Source organism: Halichondria panicea, chromosome 15 (assembly GCF_963675165.1).
Source record: "Halichondria panicea chromosome 15, odHalPani1.1, whole genome shotgun sequence".
Lineage (NCBI taxonomy): Eukaryota > Metazoa > Porifera > Demospongiae > Suberitida > Halichondriidae > Halichondria > Halichondria panicea.
Window position 1 is genome coordinate 5955552 of NC_087391.1, and position 11478 is coordinate 5967029.

Genomic DNA, 11478 nt, shown 5'->3' on the forward strand with positions numbered 1-11478 from the left:
GTCCCACAACTAGGAACGCAAGTATCACAGCAATCTACAGAATAGAGAAGAGGTAATAGCATTAGCAGCAGGGAGCTGCCACCAACCTTCATGGTGCAGAGTCGGTCCGGGTGTCTATAAAATTAAAAGAGGAGGCGAATTGTCTTTACTGCAAACAAAAGGTCATATAATTATAGCAAAGATGAGGACAATTATGCGCATGCGCACAGTAGCAGTCATGGGGTTTCCTCACATGACAAAGGGTCAAAGGTTACCTCATAGAAAGTGGGCGTAGCTAGCTAGCGCTATAGCATGCATGCAATAGCTGCCAGTGACTTGACATGTATGCTATAGTAGTGGATGGATGGATGGTGATGGCGTGCTCTTGATATGTGTGGCTGGTCTGGTTGGACTAGTGAGCCTCCTCACAGCTCTCTTTCTATCACCAATATTAACACAGAGGAGCTACAAACAACTCAACACTAGGTCTAGGAGGAAACAAAAACTGAAAAGCAGAAATGTGAGGGGTGTATATGTATGTCTGTATATCTGTGTCAGTGTATTGTTGCAGGCTAGTGGGGTTGTGTGCACACCACGACCTCAGCCTCAGGAGACAGTGAGACATGTCGTATCCACTGGACTACACACTCCGTGCAAGCGGTATATAAAATGTGTTAAATAATAGCCAGTGTCTGTGGATATTGTTGATGCAGATGTAGAGAGGTGAATGCCAAGAAGAATTGCAGGTAAGTCAGTGGACAGAATACTGTCCCCACAACTCTCTCCCCACCTCACACAGATACAACTGCTGTGCCACTTGCTGTAGAGCTGAGGATAATAGCATCTGCAGGGTTCACTGCACTGGCTACAACACTTGTTCTCAGGCTGCCACTACTGCCTACTCCCTCACCTACTCCCACTTTGATATCAGGTGCATGTGTGTGCAGTCTGACTGCATGACTAACCAGGCCACTGACTCTCTAGCTATGCTCACCTTAAGCTCTGTCCACCTCAAGTCCCCTCCATTGGTCCTCAACTGGTAGGCTAGATCATAACAAACCATTATACCTCCTTCACCAGTGACCTCAGATCTCTCTCAATCTGTCCAACAATCGCCTGGAGCACTTGCCACATGACCTGGGCCGCCTCTCTGGTCTAGAAGAGCTGTTCCTACAGTATAACCGTCTCTCCCTCCTCCCAGTGAGTACAGTTGTACAGTACAGCAGTATGTGCTATTATAGCTCACAGGAGAGTTTGTGTCTCTGCACGCGTTTGGTGGAGCTGGATGTTAAGAATAATCTACTCACCCGCTTACCAGGTAAGACACTAGGTGGGATGTATCTCTCTGAGCTACAATTAAAGTGATGCCTTGTCAAAATAGTTGCCAAAAGGCTACATGTAGAAAAATAGCTGGCTATTTGCCCTTATTTTTATTTTTCCTGTCCCCAGACTCCCTTGTACATAGTGCCTATATCTCCCCCTCTGTTTTTCCTATATAGTGCCTATATCCCCTCTGTGTGCCTATAGTGCCTCTATCCCCTCTGTGTGCCTATAGTGCCTCTATCCCCTCTGTGTGCCTATATCCCCTCTTTGTGCCTCTATCCCCTCTGTGTGCCTATATCCCCTCTGTGTGCCTCTATCCCCTCTGTGCCTATATCCCCTCTGTGTGCCTCTATCCCCACTGTGTGCCTATATCCTTTCTGTGTGCCTCTATCCCCTCTGTGCCTATATCCCCTCTGTGTGCCTATATCCCCTCTGTGTGCCTCTATCCCCTCTGTGTGCCTCTATCCCCACTGTGTGCCTATATCCTCTCTGTGTGCTTATATCCCCTCTGTGCCCATATCCCCTCTGTGTGCCTATATAGTGCCTATATCCCCTCTGTGTGCCTATAGTGCCTATATCCCCTCTGTGTGCCTCTATCCCCTCTGTGTGCCTATATAGTGCCTATATCCCCTCTGTGTGCCTATAGTGCCTATATCCCCTCTGTGTGCCTCTATCCCCTCTGTGTGCCTATATCCCCTCTGTGTGCCTATAGTGCCTCTATCCCCTCTGTGTGCCTATAGTGCCTATATCCCCTCTGTGTGCCTATATCCCCTCTGTGTGCCTCTATCCCCTCTGTGTGCCTATATCCCCTCTGTGTGCCTATAGTACCTCTATCCCCTCTGTGTGCCTATAGTGCCTATATCCCCTCTGTGTGCCTATAGTGCCTCTATCCCCTCTGTGTGCCTATAGTGCCTATATCCCCTCTGTGTGCATGTATCCCCTCTAGATGGTGTGGGAGGATTGCGTGCATTGCTCACTCTGAACTTAACCAACAATTGTCTGAAAGCCTTACCTCGTGAGATAGGGAGCCTCATATCACTAGAGGAGCTCTGTGTGCAGTGAGTCACTGTACAACACTGTGCATGTGTGCGTACTATCCTCCCCTCCAGTGGCAACCAACTATCACACCTCCCACACTCACTGCCCCACCTCTCAAGCCTCAAGGTACGTCATGCACACACACCCACACACACAACACGCCCACACACTGTGTAGATGCTGTATGCTGGAGAGAACCTATTGACCTCACTACCGACCCAGTTTGGACGTCTGTGTCGTTTGGAGGAGTTAGATTTGTCTGATTGTTGTCTGGTTAGTATTCCTGAGTCACTGACTAACTGCAAGCGTTTGGTTCGATTGTGGCTCTCAGGAAACAAGTAACACATGACCTGTATTAGTATATAGTGTGTATCAGCCACTGCAGACTGACTTCCCTACCACACAATCTGGGACACTTGCAAGCACTCAAAGAACTGCATCTCAGAAACAACTCTATCAAATATTTTCCTTCTTCTGTGGAAAGACTGAACCTCTACACGTTTACAGGTACCCCCACCCACTCCACACCCCCCACACCCCCCACACCACACCACATCACCCACTCCCACACCACTCCCACTTTGTGCAGTAGCTATACTGTGTATTTAATATGTATGCCACTTACAGCTCAGAACAACAGTCTATACTCTGAATCTGAGGCAACCACTTTCTCCAAGAAGATAGTTTGCTGTGTTCCTCCATTGTTGGAGTTGTGTCTGAGAGCTGCTGTACAGTGGGGGCCATTCCTAGAGCAAGGGACACTACCTCAGCATCTGTACAGTGAGACGCTCTGTTTAATGCTGGGTCCCCAAGTACTAGAGGGGCTCTGTAATTTTATATTGGTCCAAATTCTGAAAGTTTAGAAAGAGCCCATTCAGATGGTATATATGCGACCATTCCCATTAACAGGCCGAAAAAGTATTTGATTCTAAAACATCTTCTGAAAGGGCTCTCTAAGCTTTCAAAAAAAAAAAATGCATGTGTCCCCCCTACAGATACACTGTGTGCACCAGTGCCTTGCTCATCCTGTGAGCTCCCAACATTTGACCATCACAATACACTAATACTGTATAAAACAGTCGGAGTGTTCTATAGACTGCCTCTCATGTATACCTACTGTTGTGTGTGCAGCTCCCACTAGCCACTCAGCAGCTAGCAGTGGTAAGTGGTTTAAACAGGCAATAATAATTATTTTAACCTCTGCAGATATGACCTCCCATGCAACTCTCAATCCATGAAACAATCACATTCAATTTTTGTACACAAAATTATTATTATTACTATTTCTGAGAAAATGACTCGTAAATGTTTTGTGAAAATGTCAACAATTTCTGTTCTTCTAGTACTGACTGCATGACACCAGAAGCCTCGCCACCAAACACAATGTGGGTGTGGTCTGTTACCATGGGGATCAGTCGGGCCAACGGTAACACAGTCAAGCTGCAAGATGATACACAATATAAATGATTTCACCTCTCACTGGAAATTAATCCTAAACTACTGTACACAGTGGGACCACAATAGTCTTCACTTGGTATACTATAGTCTGTATGCTGGTCTTAAACTGTAATAATACCTTTGAGAGGCAGAATGGTAGCTCTGAGTGAGTGCTCCTGTTAGTGTAGTGAAGGCCACCTCCAAGCATGTCTCCAACACTTCTGAGAAAGCCTGGCTGTTATATCAGGGAAGGTGTGTGTGTGTGGGTGGAGTGTGGTATGTGTGTGTGGGTGGAGTGTGGTATGTGTGTGTGGGGAGGTGGGGCTTACCTTTCTAATACATCTCTCATGGCAGCACTCAAGTCAGGATTAGTCTGTAGAGGGTGATATATATACAATGTATTAGCTAGAGAGCTGCTTACCTTAGTGACAAGACTCTCTTGAGGCAAAGCAAACTGGATCAGGAAACACCTCCTAGACCTACACAGGCACAGTGTCAGAGATGGTGGACACACCACACACACACACTATGATACATACCTTCCTCCCAGTGATGCAGTTGAGTGTTGCACATCTCTCAATAGTTGCTCCAAGCCCTGACATGTGACACCTTCCTTGAGAGAATAGGGGGCCAATACTGTATCAGCAGCTCTGCACACAGCCTCACACAAACCCACAACACCTACACACCACATAAAACACACACACACACACACACAGTTTAAAGGCCTACCTTCACTGAGGAGGTGTTCCACCATGGCTAGGTAGGACTTGTGAGCATCTTCAGTTACAGTGCTCTGTATAATGATATTGAATGGTTGGGTTACACACAAGTGAGTGGGTGTACCTTGTGCAGGTCTTGAAACATGCAGCCTCCTAGTATACTCAGTTGCACACTCATAAAGGAAGCCAATAATGTACTGCTGTACACACTTGCCACAAGACGTGCAAAACCTGTCATCATGAGGAGAGGGGTAAGAATGCTTTATAAATGCTAAGCATTGTAACTCACTCAAGCTCTTGAGGTCGTCCCACAGTGCCACCTTGTTGGAGGGTCTAAATAGTGGACACACATCACACACACACACACACACACACACACACACACACACACACACACACACACACACACACCCGCTCACTCACTTAGTCTTGAGCTGTTGTGTGATTGCGTCTGTGTTGAGTTGTAGGGAGAGAGTGTCTGCTAGTCTCGGTGCCACACTCAACACCGCACTCACAGTCGTGGCATGATTGCTCCGACAATGCTCTAACAATCTGACACAAACAGTCAATAATAACAACACTCAATGTCCAATTACCTTGAACTGTGTAGACTAGGTAGTGCCTCGAATGAACGCCGCTCTTCAAGTATCCTCAGTACATATCGTCCAGCCCCATACAAGCCTAAGCACAGACACACACACACTGGGTTTAATACAAGTGCTATATATGACAAGTGGTACCTGTGGCAGCTAGCGCCGTCAACAACAACTTATTCTTGTGCCTTCGAAGGAGCTCCACCATCTTAGCTTTCTAGCTAGCTTCTGCTGACTTGGCTACCTCCGCCCCCTTTATCCAGCCCCGCCCCCTTTAGCAACCAAGGAGAAGATGTTATGTTTGCTGCTAGTGCTGTGTCTGAGCTGTAGCTGTAGCAGAGGCTCTAGTGATTGTTTCACCAGGACCCACACCGTCTGTACAGGCAACTCTACCTACAACACCATCTGTGAGTGTCAACCCTTATGCTGTGTGACTAACCATGTTACATGTCATGTACAGATGATGTGAGAGTAGAGGTGATACCTGAAGCTGACACAGAGTTCTTCCAACATGTGGCTTCTCTGACTTGCTACCATGAAGCCACTAATACCTCTTATTGTTGGGAGGAGACTACCTCTCAAAGTGTCTGTAGTGGATTGCCCTGGTGAGTATAGTAGCACACACACACACACGCACACACACATGCACACACACACACATGCACACACAGCTCTGCAGTTAACCTGTCCCTAATAAGAGAAGGAAATTACATACCATCCGAGTTGCTAGGCAATATCCTAATGAGAGAGGACACTAGGCTGGCTCTATTATTGTCTGGATACACTCTTCAACAAGTGGCCACAGGTACACTAGCACTATAACCCCAGCACTACACTATACTGGAGTTAGCTGTGACCAATGCCCTTATGATGTGGAGGAGTTGATCAGTGATGTGCTCCATTTTTGAAGACAAGCACGGGCTATAATTATAGCCTTTGTGTTTTAACTGTTTGTAGGAAAACTTGAGTGCCCATCACAACTTGAACTAGGATGGTCATAATTATGCAGTTCTTTGGTAGATCCACAAGATGATCAATGATTGCATATAGAAATTGGCCTGTTTTGATTGCCGTAGGATTGTACATTTCACTTTTTAAAGGATACATTTGCAGCCCTGTCTAATGATGTGTTGAGATCAATGATTTGATTGTTCATTGTTCTGCAGGAGGTGTGGTTTCGAGTGATGTACCTATTGCCTCGTGGGTGTGCCTGTGTGTGGGAGTGGTACTGGCCGGAGTCGTGCTACTCAAGCCTCTTTGGTGGGACCTCTGCCACAAACCAAAGAACATGGCGTTTTGAACATTGACAATCTTTCATGTTCTTAGAATTGCAATAAATATAATCTGCACAGATAAATTATTAAAGATAAAAAGTGTAGAACTATTATCAGTGTTTGTGGTTAGTCCAATCTTTGTTTGGTGTCTTGAGGACTGCAGGAGAGATCAAAGGAGGTGGTGACATGATCAGAGGAGGTGGTGACATGCAGGAGAGAGGTGCTGGGTGACATGCAGGATAGAGTGTTAATTGCCTTACTGTGTTCCTGTATGTAGTCAGAGGCAAGACTTGGAACTTTAGGACTGTCTTCAACAATAGCATCGAGTACTATAATAATTACTAACACGTGTACAGTATATAGTATGGGCCTCACTGGCTGTTAGTGTTGTGAGGAGCTGGTTAGACCAGAGCAGTCCCTCAGGGCAATGGTAGGGGAGCACTGAGTGCAGATACTGTACATACAATCAGTAACATTTATACTCAGAATAGTGGGGAACAGTGTGGAAGAAGAATGAATTCACCTTTCCCTCATCTTTGACAGCCTTCTTTACTCGTAGAGACTGTACTCGAAGCAGAGCTCCCACAAATCGATTCTTGACGTCTAGTTCTCCAGCCCAACAATCTCGTTCTTCCAAACCCTCTACTAGAGTTCTAGACAGTCGTGTGAATTTTGCTCTCATCTCCTCTGTCATGGTGCGCAGTTCCTCCACATCCAGACTAGACAAACCTGCACACACACACGCGGGGGGTAAGAAGAGTACAGTAATTAAGGCATCCCCCGAAACAACAATAATAGCACCATTATATTAAAGTGTGTACATTGTACGGGGGTGGTCTGCAAAATTAATTGTAAATTGACAATAGATAACATAGTTCTGACCTAGTGCAGCTCTGTAATGATCGAAGGATATGTCAACTGGACTCTCTGGTTTAGCAGGTTTGAAGAGGGTGGGTAGTATCTGGCAGCGGGACTCGGATGACCAGTCAAATCCCTCGCAGTCCGAGGGAAGGTCCAGTGGTGGACGACGTTCATCAATGGGACCATGAGAGGTTAACAGAGGTAGTGCGGGATGTAGGGCAGAGCCTACCAACACAGACCAGGACCTGAGGACATGTGTAACAAGCTGTGAGTGCATGTATACACTTACTTTGGGTCCACACACATGCAGCTTTCCTCTGAGGGAGGAGGGGAAGGCTGCACTAGTGAGAAGCATGTCTCCAGAAGTGATCGCTGTGTAGCGCCAGTGAAGCGCGTCCATTCGCTATGAGTAGGAGCAGAGAAAGCGGACCAACCATCACCACTGTCTTCCTTCATGGCCATTAGTACGGTAAAGATCCTCACAGCAGAGTTGAACAAAATAATCTGTCGAATGCCCTATACCAAATCTCACTATGTCAGCGCCTGTGGAGAGAAGCGGCCGCGATGCTCCTTCCAAAGAGCGCTCTGAGGGATTCAAGGAGAAAACTAGGGACAAGAGAAAGCCTTTAAAACACCATGAGAGTATGTTAGTACAGTGGTAGGCATGATGGATCTTGCCCTTTGTATTTGTGTGTGTGTGTGTAGGAGGGAGATCTCCTGTGAAGAGATCTCGTTATTCCTCATCATCATCATCGTCCTCGTCCTCGTCCTCGTCCTCAAGCAGCAGCAGCAGCAGCAGCAGCAGCAGCTCAGGTGGTCACTATATAATCTGTTACTATGTAAACTGTTATTGATTGGTTGTACAGAGGACGATCATCGCCATCGCCACAAGCGTAAGAAGGTGAGGTAATGAGACGTGTATAGACTCTGTGTTTACAGTATCTGGCCCTTTGAGGGGCACACACCACACACCACACACGGCCATGAGGTATCTATAGAGCAAGACAAAGAAACGTAGAATCAGTAAAGACAAGAGCCCTGTTCAACTCTCCAAGGTAAGCCTGTCAATACACATGCTCATATTAATAATTTTATAATTTATGTGTACAGGACAAGCGTCGCAGTGCAGTGTCTGGGAAGGTCATTAAAATGAAGGTCAAGAAATCCTCCAGAGACAAAGAAGTGAGTCACTTATAATGATGATTATACAGCATATTCATTTTATAGTGATAATTATGTTCATATCCTCCACCTATATATATAGCGGGAAAAGAATCGCAAGCAACTACTGGAGTTTCTGAATGCTTCTACAAACTGACAATTTAATTACTGTTGTTGATTTATTATTCTGCAAACATAATTTTTGTTGTAATGTTCAATATTGTTCACACGAATAAAACTACAACACTAATCGAATAGTCACTGAGTTCTGTATTGTGGGTAGGTAGCCAGTACATCGCCATGAGAGTTCCATACTCTATAAGATGATGTGTAAAGTTCACGACCTGGTGCATGTGTGTGAGGGGGGGCAATGGTGTGTGCGTGTGTGTGTGAGGGGGGCAATGGTGTGTGCGTGTGTGTGTGAGGGGGGGCAATGGTGTGTGTGTGAGGGGAGGGGCAATGGTGTTTGCGTGTGTGTGTGAGGGGGGAAATGATGTGTGTGTGAGGGGGGAGGCAATGGTGTGTGCGTGTGTGTGTGAGGGGGGGCAATGATGTGTGTGTGAGGGGGGGCAATGGTGTGTGTGTGAGGGGGGGGGCAATGGTGTTTGCGTGTGTGTGTGAGGGGGGAAATGATGTGTGTGTGAGGGGGGAGGCAATGGTGTGTGCGTGTGTGTGTGAGGGGGGGCAATGGTGTGGCGTGTGTGTGTGAGGGGGGGAATGGTGTGTGCGTGTGTGTGTGAGGGGGAGGGGCAATGCGTGTGCTTACTGATGACGACTTTAGGTTTGCTGCTGGGAAACAGAGTGACTGATTTGCTGTCCACAGTGGCTCCACTCAGAGTGAACTCTGGCATCTTGAAGAATACCTGACACACACACACATACACATAGCTGCCACATTGTCATACGTACCTCTATGTATGAGTTGGAGCCCACAAAGAATGGTTTATTCTCTTCAGGACCTTCCTTAAAGTGTACAGTGGCTTGCAGTGAGAGCTCCAGTCCACGCACAGGAAATCTCTGACCTACACACACACACACACACACACACAGTTGTTAGGAGAGTGTGGGGAGGGGACTAGGAGAGTGGGGGGGGTGGTGGTTTACCAATGGCCCAGACGATGCTCTTGTTGTCCTTGCTCAGAGCTAATGATGCTGCCAGATTGGAGGGCACAATAGAATCCAGTCTCTCAATAACACCTCTATACGTGCGCACACACACACACACACATAATCATGGTAACTCAGGAATAAGCAGCTCACCTGTTGAAGAACGGAATGTGGACCTCACAAAACTCAAAGTAGTTTTTAACACCTTCATTGAGCTTGAGTTGTACCAGTAGTCGCACTGAGCTATCACCCTGCACACACACACACACACAGTGTAGCTATCACCCCACACACACACACACACACACACAGTGTAGCTATCACCCTGCACACACACACACACACACACACACACACACACACACACACACACACACACACACACACACACACACAGTGTAGCTATCACCCTGCACACACACACACACAGTGTAGCTATCACCCTGCACACACACACACACAGTGTAGCTATCACCCTGCACACACACACACACAGTGTAGCTATCACCCTGCACACACACACACACACACACACACACACACACACACACACACAGTGTAGCTATCACCCTGCACACACACACACACACACAGTGTAGCTATCACCCTGCACACACACACACACAGTGTAGCTATCACCCTGCACACACACACACACACACACACACACACACACACACACACACACACACACACACACACACACACACACTCACACACACACACACACACACACACACACACACACACACACACACACACACACACACACACACACACACACACACACACACACACACACACACACACACACTACCTTCATCTGATAGAATCCTCGTATGGGTAGACATGGCAATGCAGTCACACTGTAGTGGAGTAGTGATGTGCTCTCCAGAGGAGCTGAGTAACGGACCTTCCATTGGTTACCACGGTGATGTGCATCATCAGCATGTACTATGGGATGGTATACAATGTCCTCAAGCCCCGCCCACTCGTGAGGTGTGCTGAGAGTGACTTGTATATCAGGAGAGCCCTCCACTTCAACCTACACACACACACACACACACACAGCTATGAGTGGGTGGGCTCACACACAGCTACGAGTGTATGCCACCTTGGATATTAGTGTTCCAGAGAGGTCCCAAGTGTCTGCAATACTAGTCTTGTCATATTGTACAGATCTTATCTCCTCTCTTATACACAGCGTTACTTTAGGCGGACCTCGATACACACCCACACTCCAACCAGGGCTCTAGGAGAGAGGGGCCATTAGACAATGCATAGCTAACACACGCACACACTCCAACCAGGGCTCTAGGAGAGAGGGGCCATTAGACAATGCATAGCTAACACGCGCACACACTCCAACCAGGACTCTAGGAGAGAGGGGCCATTAGACAATGCATAGCTAACACGCACACACACTCTAACCAGGACTCTAGGAGAGAGGGGCCATTAGACAATGCATAGCTAACACACACACACACTCCAACCAGGACTCTAGGAGAGAGGGGCCATTAGACAATGCATAGCTAACACGCACACACACTCCAACCAGGACTCTAGGAGAGAGGGGCCATTAGACAATGCATAGCTAACACGCACACACACTCCAACCAGGACTCTAGGAGAGAGGGGCCATTAGACAATGCATAGCTAACACGCACCCACACTCCAACCAGGACTCTAGGAGAGAGGGGCCATTAGACAATACATAGCTAACACACGCACACACTCCAACCAGGACTCTAGGAGAGAGGGGCCATTAGACAATGCATAGCTAACACGCACACACACTCCAACCAGGACTCTAGGAGAGAGGGGCCATTAGACAATGCATAGCTAACACGCGCACACACTCCAACCAGGACTCTAGGAGAGAGGGGCCATTAGACAATGCATAGCTAACACGCGCACACACTCCAACCAGGACTCTAGGAGAGAGGGGCCATTAGACAATGCATAGCTAACACGCGCACACAC

At 47.3% G+C, this 11478-nt stretch overlaps 7 protein-coding genes across 10 annotated transcripts in view; 3 read left to right on the forward strand and 4 right to left on the reverse strand.

Moving 5' to 3' along the window:
- The window catches only part of LOC135349113 (countin-3-like), a 1332-nt gene extending 1092 nt beyond the window's left edge, over positions 1-240 (reverse strand). Inside the window, exons 1-2 of the mRNA XM_064547599.1 lie at positions 87-240; positions 1-34 (exon numbers count right to left, since the gene is read on the reverse strand). The exon at positions 1-34 is cut by the window's left edge and continues 153 nt beyond it. Of these exons, the coding sequence (XP_064403669.1) occupies positions 1-34; positions 87-92 (40 nt within the window). The 5' untranslated portion in view covers positions 93-240. The remainder of the gene's footprint in view (positions 35-86) is intronic.
- A 22-nt stretch (positions 241-262) lies between these two features.
- Positions 263-3672, forward strand: LOC135349108 (malignant fibrous histiocytoma-amplified sequence 1 homolog). Of its 3 annotated transcripts, XM_064547593.1 has the most exons (14): positions 263-499; positions 551-639; positions 693-725; positions 779-910; positions 964-1018; positions 1069-1179; positions 1228-1297; positions 2249-2360; positions 2412-2466; positions 2518-2678; positions 2726-2847; positions 2968-3120; positions 3336-3501; positions 3547-3672. In XM_064547593.1, exons 1-13 carry the CDS (start codon positions 344-346, stop codon positions 3479-3481), a joined length of 1395 nt encoding a protein of 464 aa, XP_064403663.1. In that variant the 5' UTR covers positions 263-343; the 3' UTR covers positions 3482-3501; positions 3547-3672. The 3 variants fall into 3 exon arrangements, with proteins under 3 accessions (XP_064403663.1, XP_064403662.1, XP_064403664.1); XM_064547592.1 differs by having other exon boundaries at positions 3336-3672; XM_064547594.1 differs by lacking the exon at positions 3336-3501.
- LOC135349111 (peroxisomal biogenesis factor 3-like) lies at positions 3572-5357 on the reverse strand. Its single transcript, XM_064547597.1, has 11 exons — positions 5240-5357; positions 5096-5180; positions 4923-5051; positions 4789-4832; positions 4624-4730; positions 4510-4573; positions 4317-4458; positions 4199-4256; positions 4107-4150; positions 3917-4012; positions 3572-3780 (listed from the first exon to the last, which is right to left on the reverse strand). Exons 1-11 carry the CDS (start codon positions 5298-5300, stop codon positions 3621-3623), a joined length of 990 nt encoding a protein of 329 aa, XP_064403667.1. The 5' UTR covers positions 5301-5357; the 3' UTR covers positions 3572-3620.
- Positions 5338-6482, forward strand: LOC135349116 (uncharacterized). Its single transcript, XM_064547602.1, has 4 exons — positions 5338-5499; positions 5553-5697; positions 5764-5897; positions 6259-6482. The coding sequence occupies exons 1-4, from the start codon at positions 5385-5387 to the stop codon at positions 6390-6392; spliced, it is 528 nt and encodes a 175-aa protein (XP_064403672.1). The 5' UTR covers positions 5338-5384; the 3' UTR covers positions 6393-6482.
- On the reverse strand, positions 6387-7690 carry LOC135349112 (uncharacterized). The gene is made up of 6 exons (XM_064547598.1): positions 7517-7690; positions 7249-7472; positions 6890-7095; positions 6742-6820; positions 6627-6695; positions 6387-6523 (listed from the first exon to the last, which is right to left on the reverse strand). The coding sequence occupies exons 1-6, from the start codon at positions 7687-7689 to the stop codon at positions 6480-6482; spliced, it is 795 nt and encodes a 264-aa protein (XP_064403668.1). The 5' UTR covers position 7690; the 3' UTR covers positions 6387-6479.
- Positions 7691-7737: 47 nt separating this feature from the next.
- Positions 7738-8643, forward strand: LOC135349117 (protein FAM133-like). Of its 2 annotated transcripts, none has more exons than XM_064547603.1 (6): positions 7738-7869; positions 7933-8040; positions 8094-8128; positions 8226-8282; positions 8338-8409; positions 8492-8643. In XM_064547603.1, exons 1-6 carry the CDS (start codon positions 7761-7763, stop codon positions 8543-8545), a joined length of 435 nt encoding a protein of 144 aa, XP_064403673.1. In that variant the 5' UTR covers positions 7738-7760; the 3' UTR covers positions 8546-8643. The 2 variants fall into 2 exon arrangements, with proteins under 2 accessions (XP_064403673.1, XP_064403675.1); XM_064547605.1 differs by having other exon boundaries at positions 7933-8035; positions 8092-8128.
- LOC135349110 (AP-5 complex subunit mu-1-like) lies at positions 8549-10747 on the reverse strand (the record flags this gene model as incomplete). The annotated part of the gene is given in 7 exon segments (XM_064547595.1): positions 8549-8732; positions 9155-9251; positions 9298-9410; positions 9493-9587; positions 9649-9746; positions 10313-10540; positions 10610-10747. Coding segments are annotated over 7 exon segments (855 nt in total), but the record flags the coding sequence as incomplete, so codon positions are not given.
- Positions 10748-11478: the final 731 nt, after the last annotated feature.

Excerpts from the sequence above, each read along its gene's own strand:
- LOC135349108 (XM_064547592.1), top strand. The coding sequence starts at position 344 with ATGGATGGTGATGGCGTGCTCTTGATATGTGTGGCTGGTCTGGTTGGA. Across the intron at positions 2,361-2,411 it reads CTAGAGGAGCTCTGTGTGCA|TGGCAACCAACTATCACACC; the intron begins GTGAGTCACTGT and ends CCTCCCCTCCAG. Across the intron at positions 2,848-2,967 it reads GAACCTCTACACGTTTACAG|CTCAGAACAACAGTCTATAC; the intron begins GTACCCCCACCC and ends TGCCACTTACAG.
- LOC135349116 (XM_064547602.1), top strand. The coding sequence starts at position 5,385 with ATGTTATGTTTGCTGCTAGTGCTGTGTCTGAGCTGTAGCTGTAGCAGA. Across the intron at positions 5,698-5,763 it reads GTCTGTAGTGGATTGCCCTG|CTCTGCAGTTAACCTGTCCC; the intron begins GTGAGTATAGTA and ends ATGCACACACAG. Across the intron at positions 5,898-6,258 it reads TCTTCAACAAGTGGCCACAG|GAGGTGTGGTTTCGAGTGAT; the intron begins GTACACTAGCAC and ends ATTGTTCTGCAG.
- LOC135349117 (XM_064547603.1), top strand. The coding sequence starts at position 7,761 with ATGTCAGCGCCTGTGGAGAGAAGCGGCCGCGATGCTCCTTCCAAAGAG. Across the intron at positions 7,870-7,932 it reads GCCTTTAAAACACCATGAGA|GAGGGAGATCTCCTGTGAAG; the intron begins GTATGTTAGTAC and ends GTGTGTGTGTAG. Across the intron at positions 8,283-8,337 it reads GCCCTGTTCAACTCTCCAAG|GACAAGCGTCGCAGTGCAGT; the intron begins GTAAGCCTGTCA and ends TTATGTGTACAG.
- LOC135349111 (XM_064547597.1), bottom strand. The coding sequence starts at position 5,300 with ATGGTGGAGCTCCTTCGAAGGCACAAGAATAAGTTGTTGTTGACGGCG. Across the intron at positions 5,052-5,095 it reads CCTAGTCTACACAGTTCAAG|ATTGTTAGAGCATTGTCGGA; the intron begins GTAATTGGACAT and ends TGTTTGTGTCAG. Across the intron at positions 3,781-3,916 it reads TACCATTCTGCCTCTCAAAG|CTTGACTGTGTTACCGTTGG; the intron begins GTATTATTACAG and ends ATCATCTTGCAG.
- LOC135349112 (XM_064547598.1), bottom strand. The coding sequence starts at position 7,689 with ATGGCCATGAAGGAAGACAGTGGTGATGGTTGGTCCGCTTTCTCTGCT. Across the intron at positions 7,096-7,248 it reads TCATTACAGAGCTGCACTAG|GTTTGTCTAGTCTGGATGTG; the intron begins GTCAGAACTATG and ends GTGTGTGTGCAG. Across the intron at positions 6,821-6,889 it reads CTGTCAAAGATGAGGGAAAG|TATCTGCACTCAGTGCTCCC; the intron begins GTGAATTCATTC and ends TTGTATGTACAG.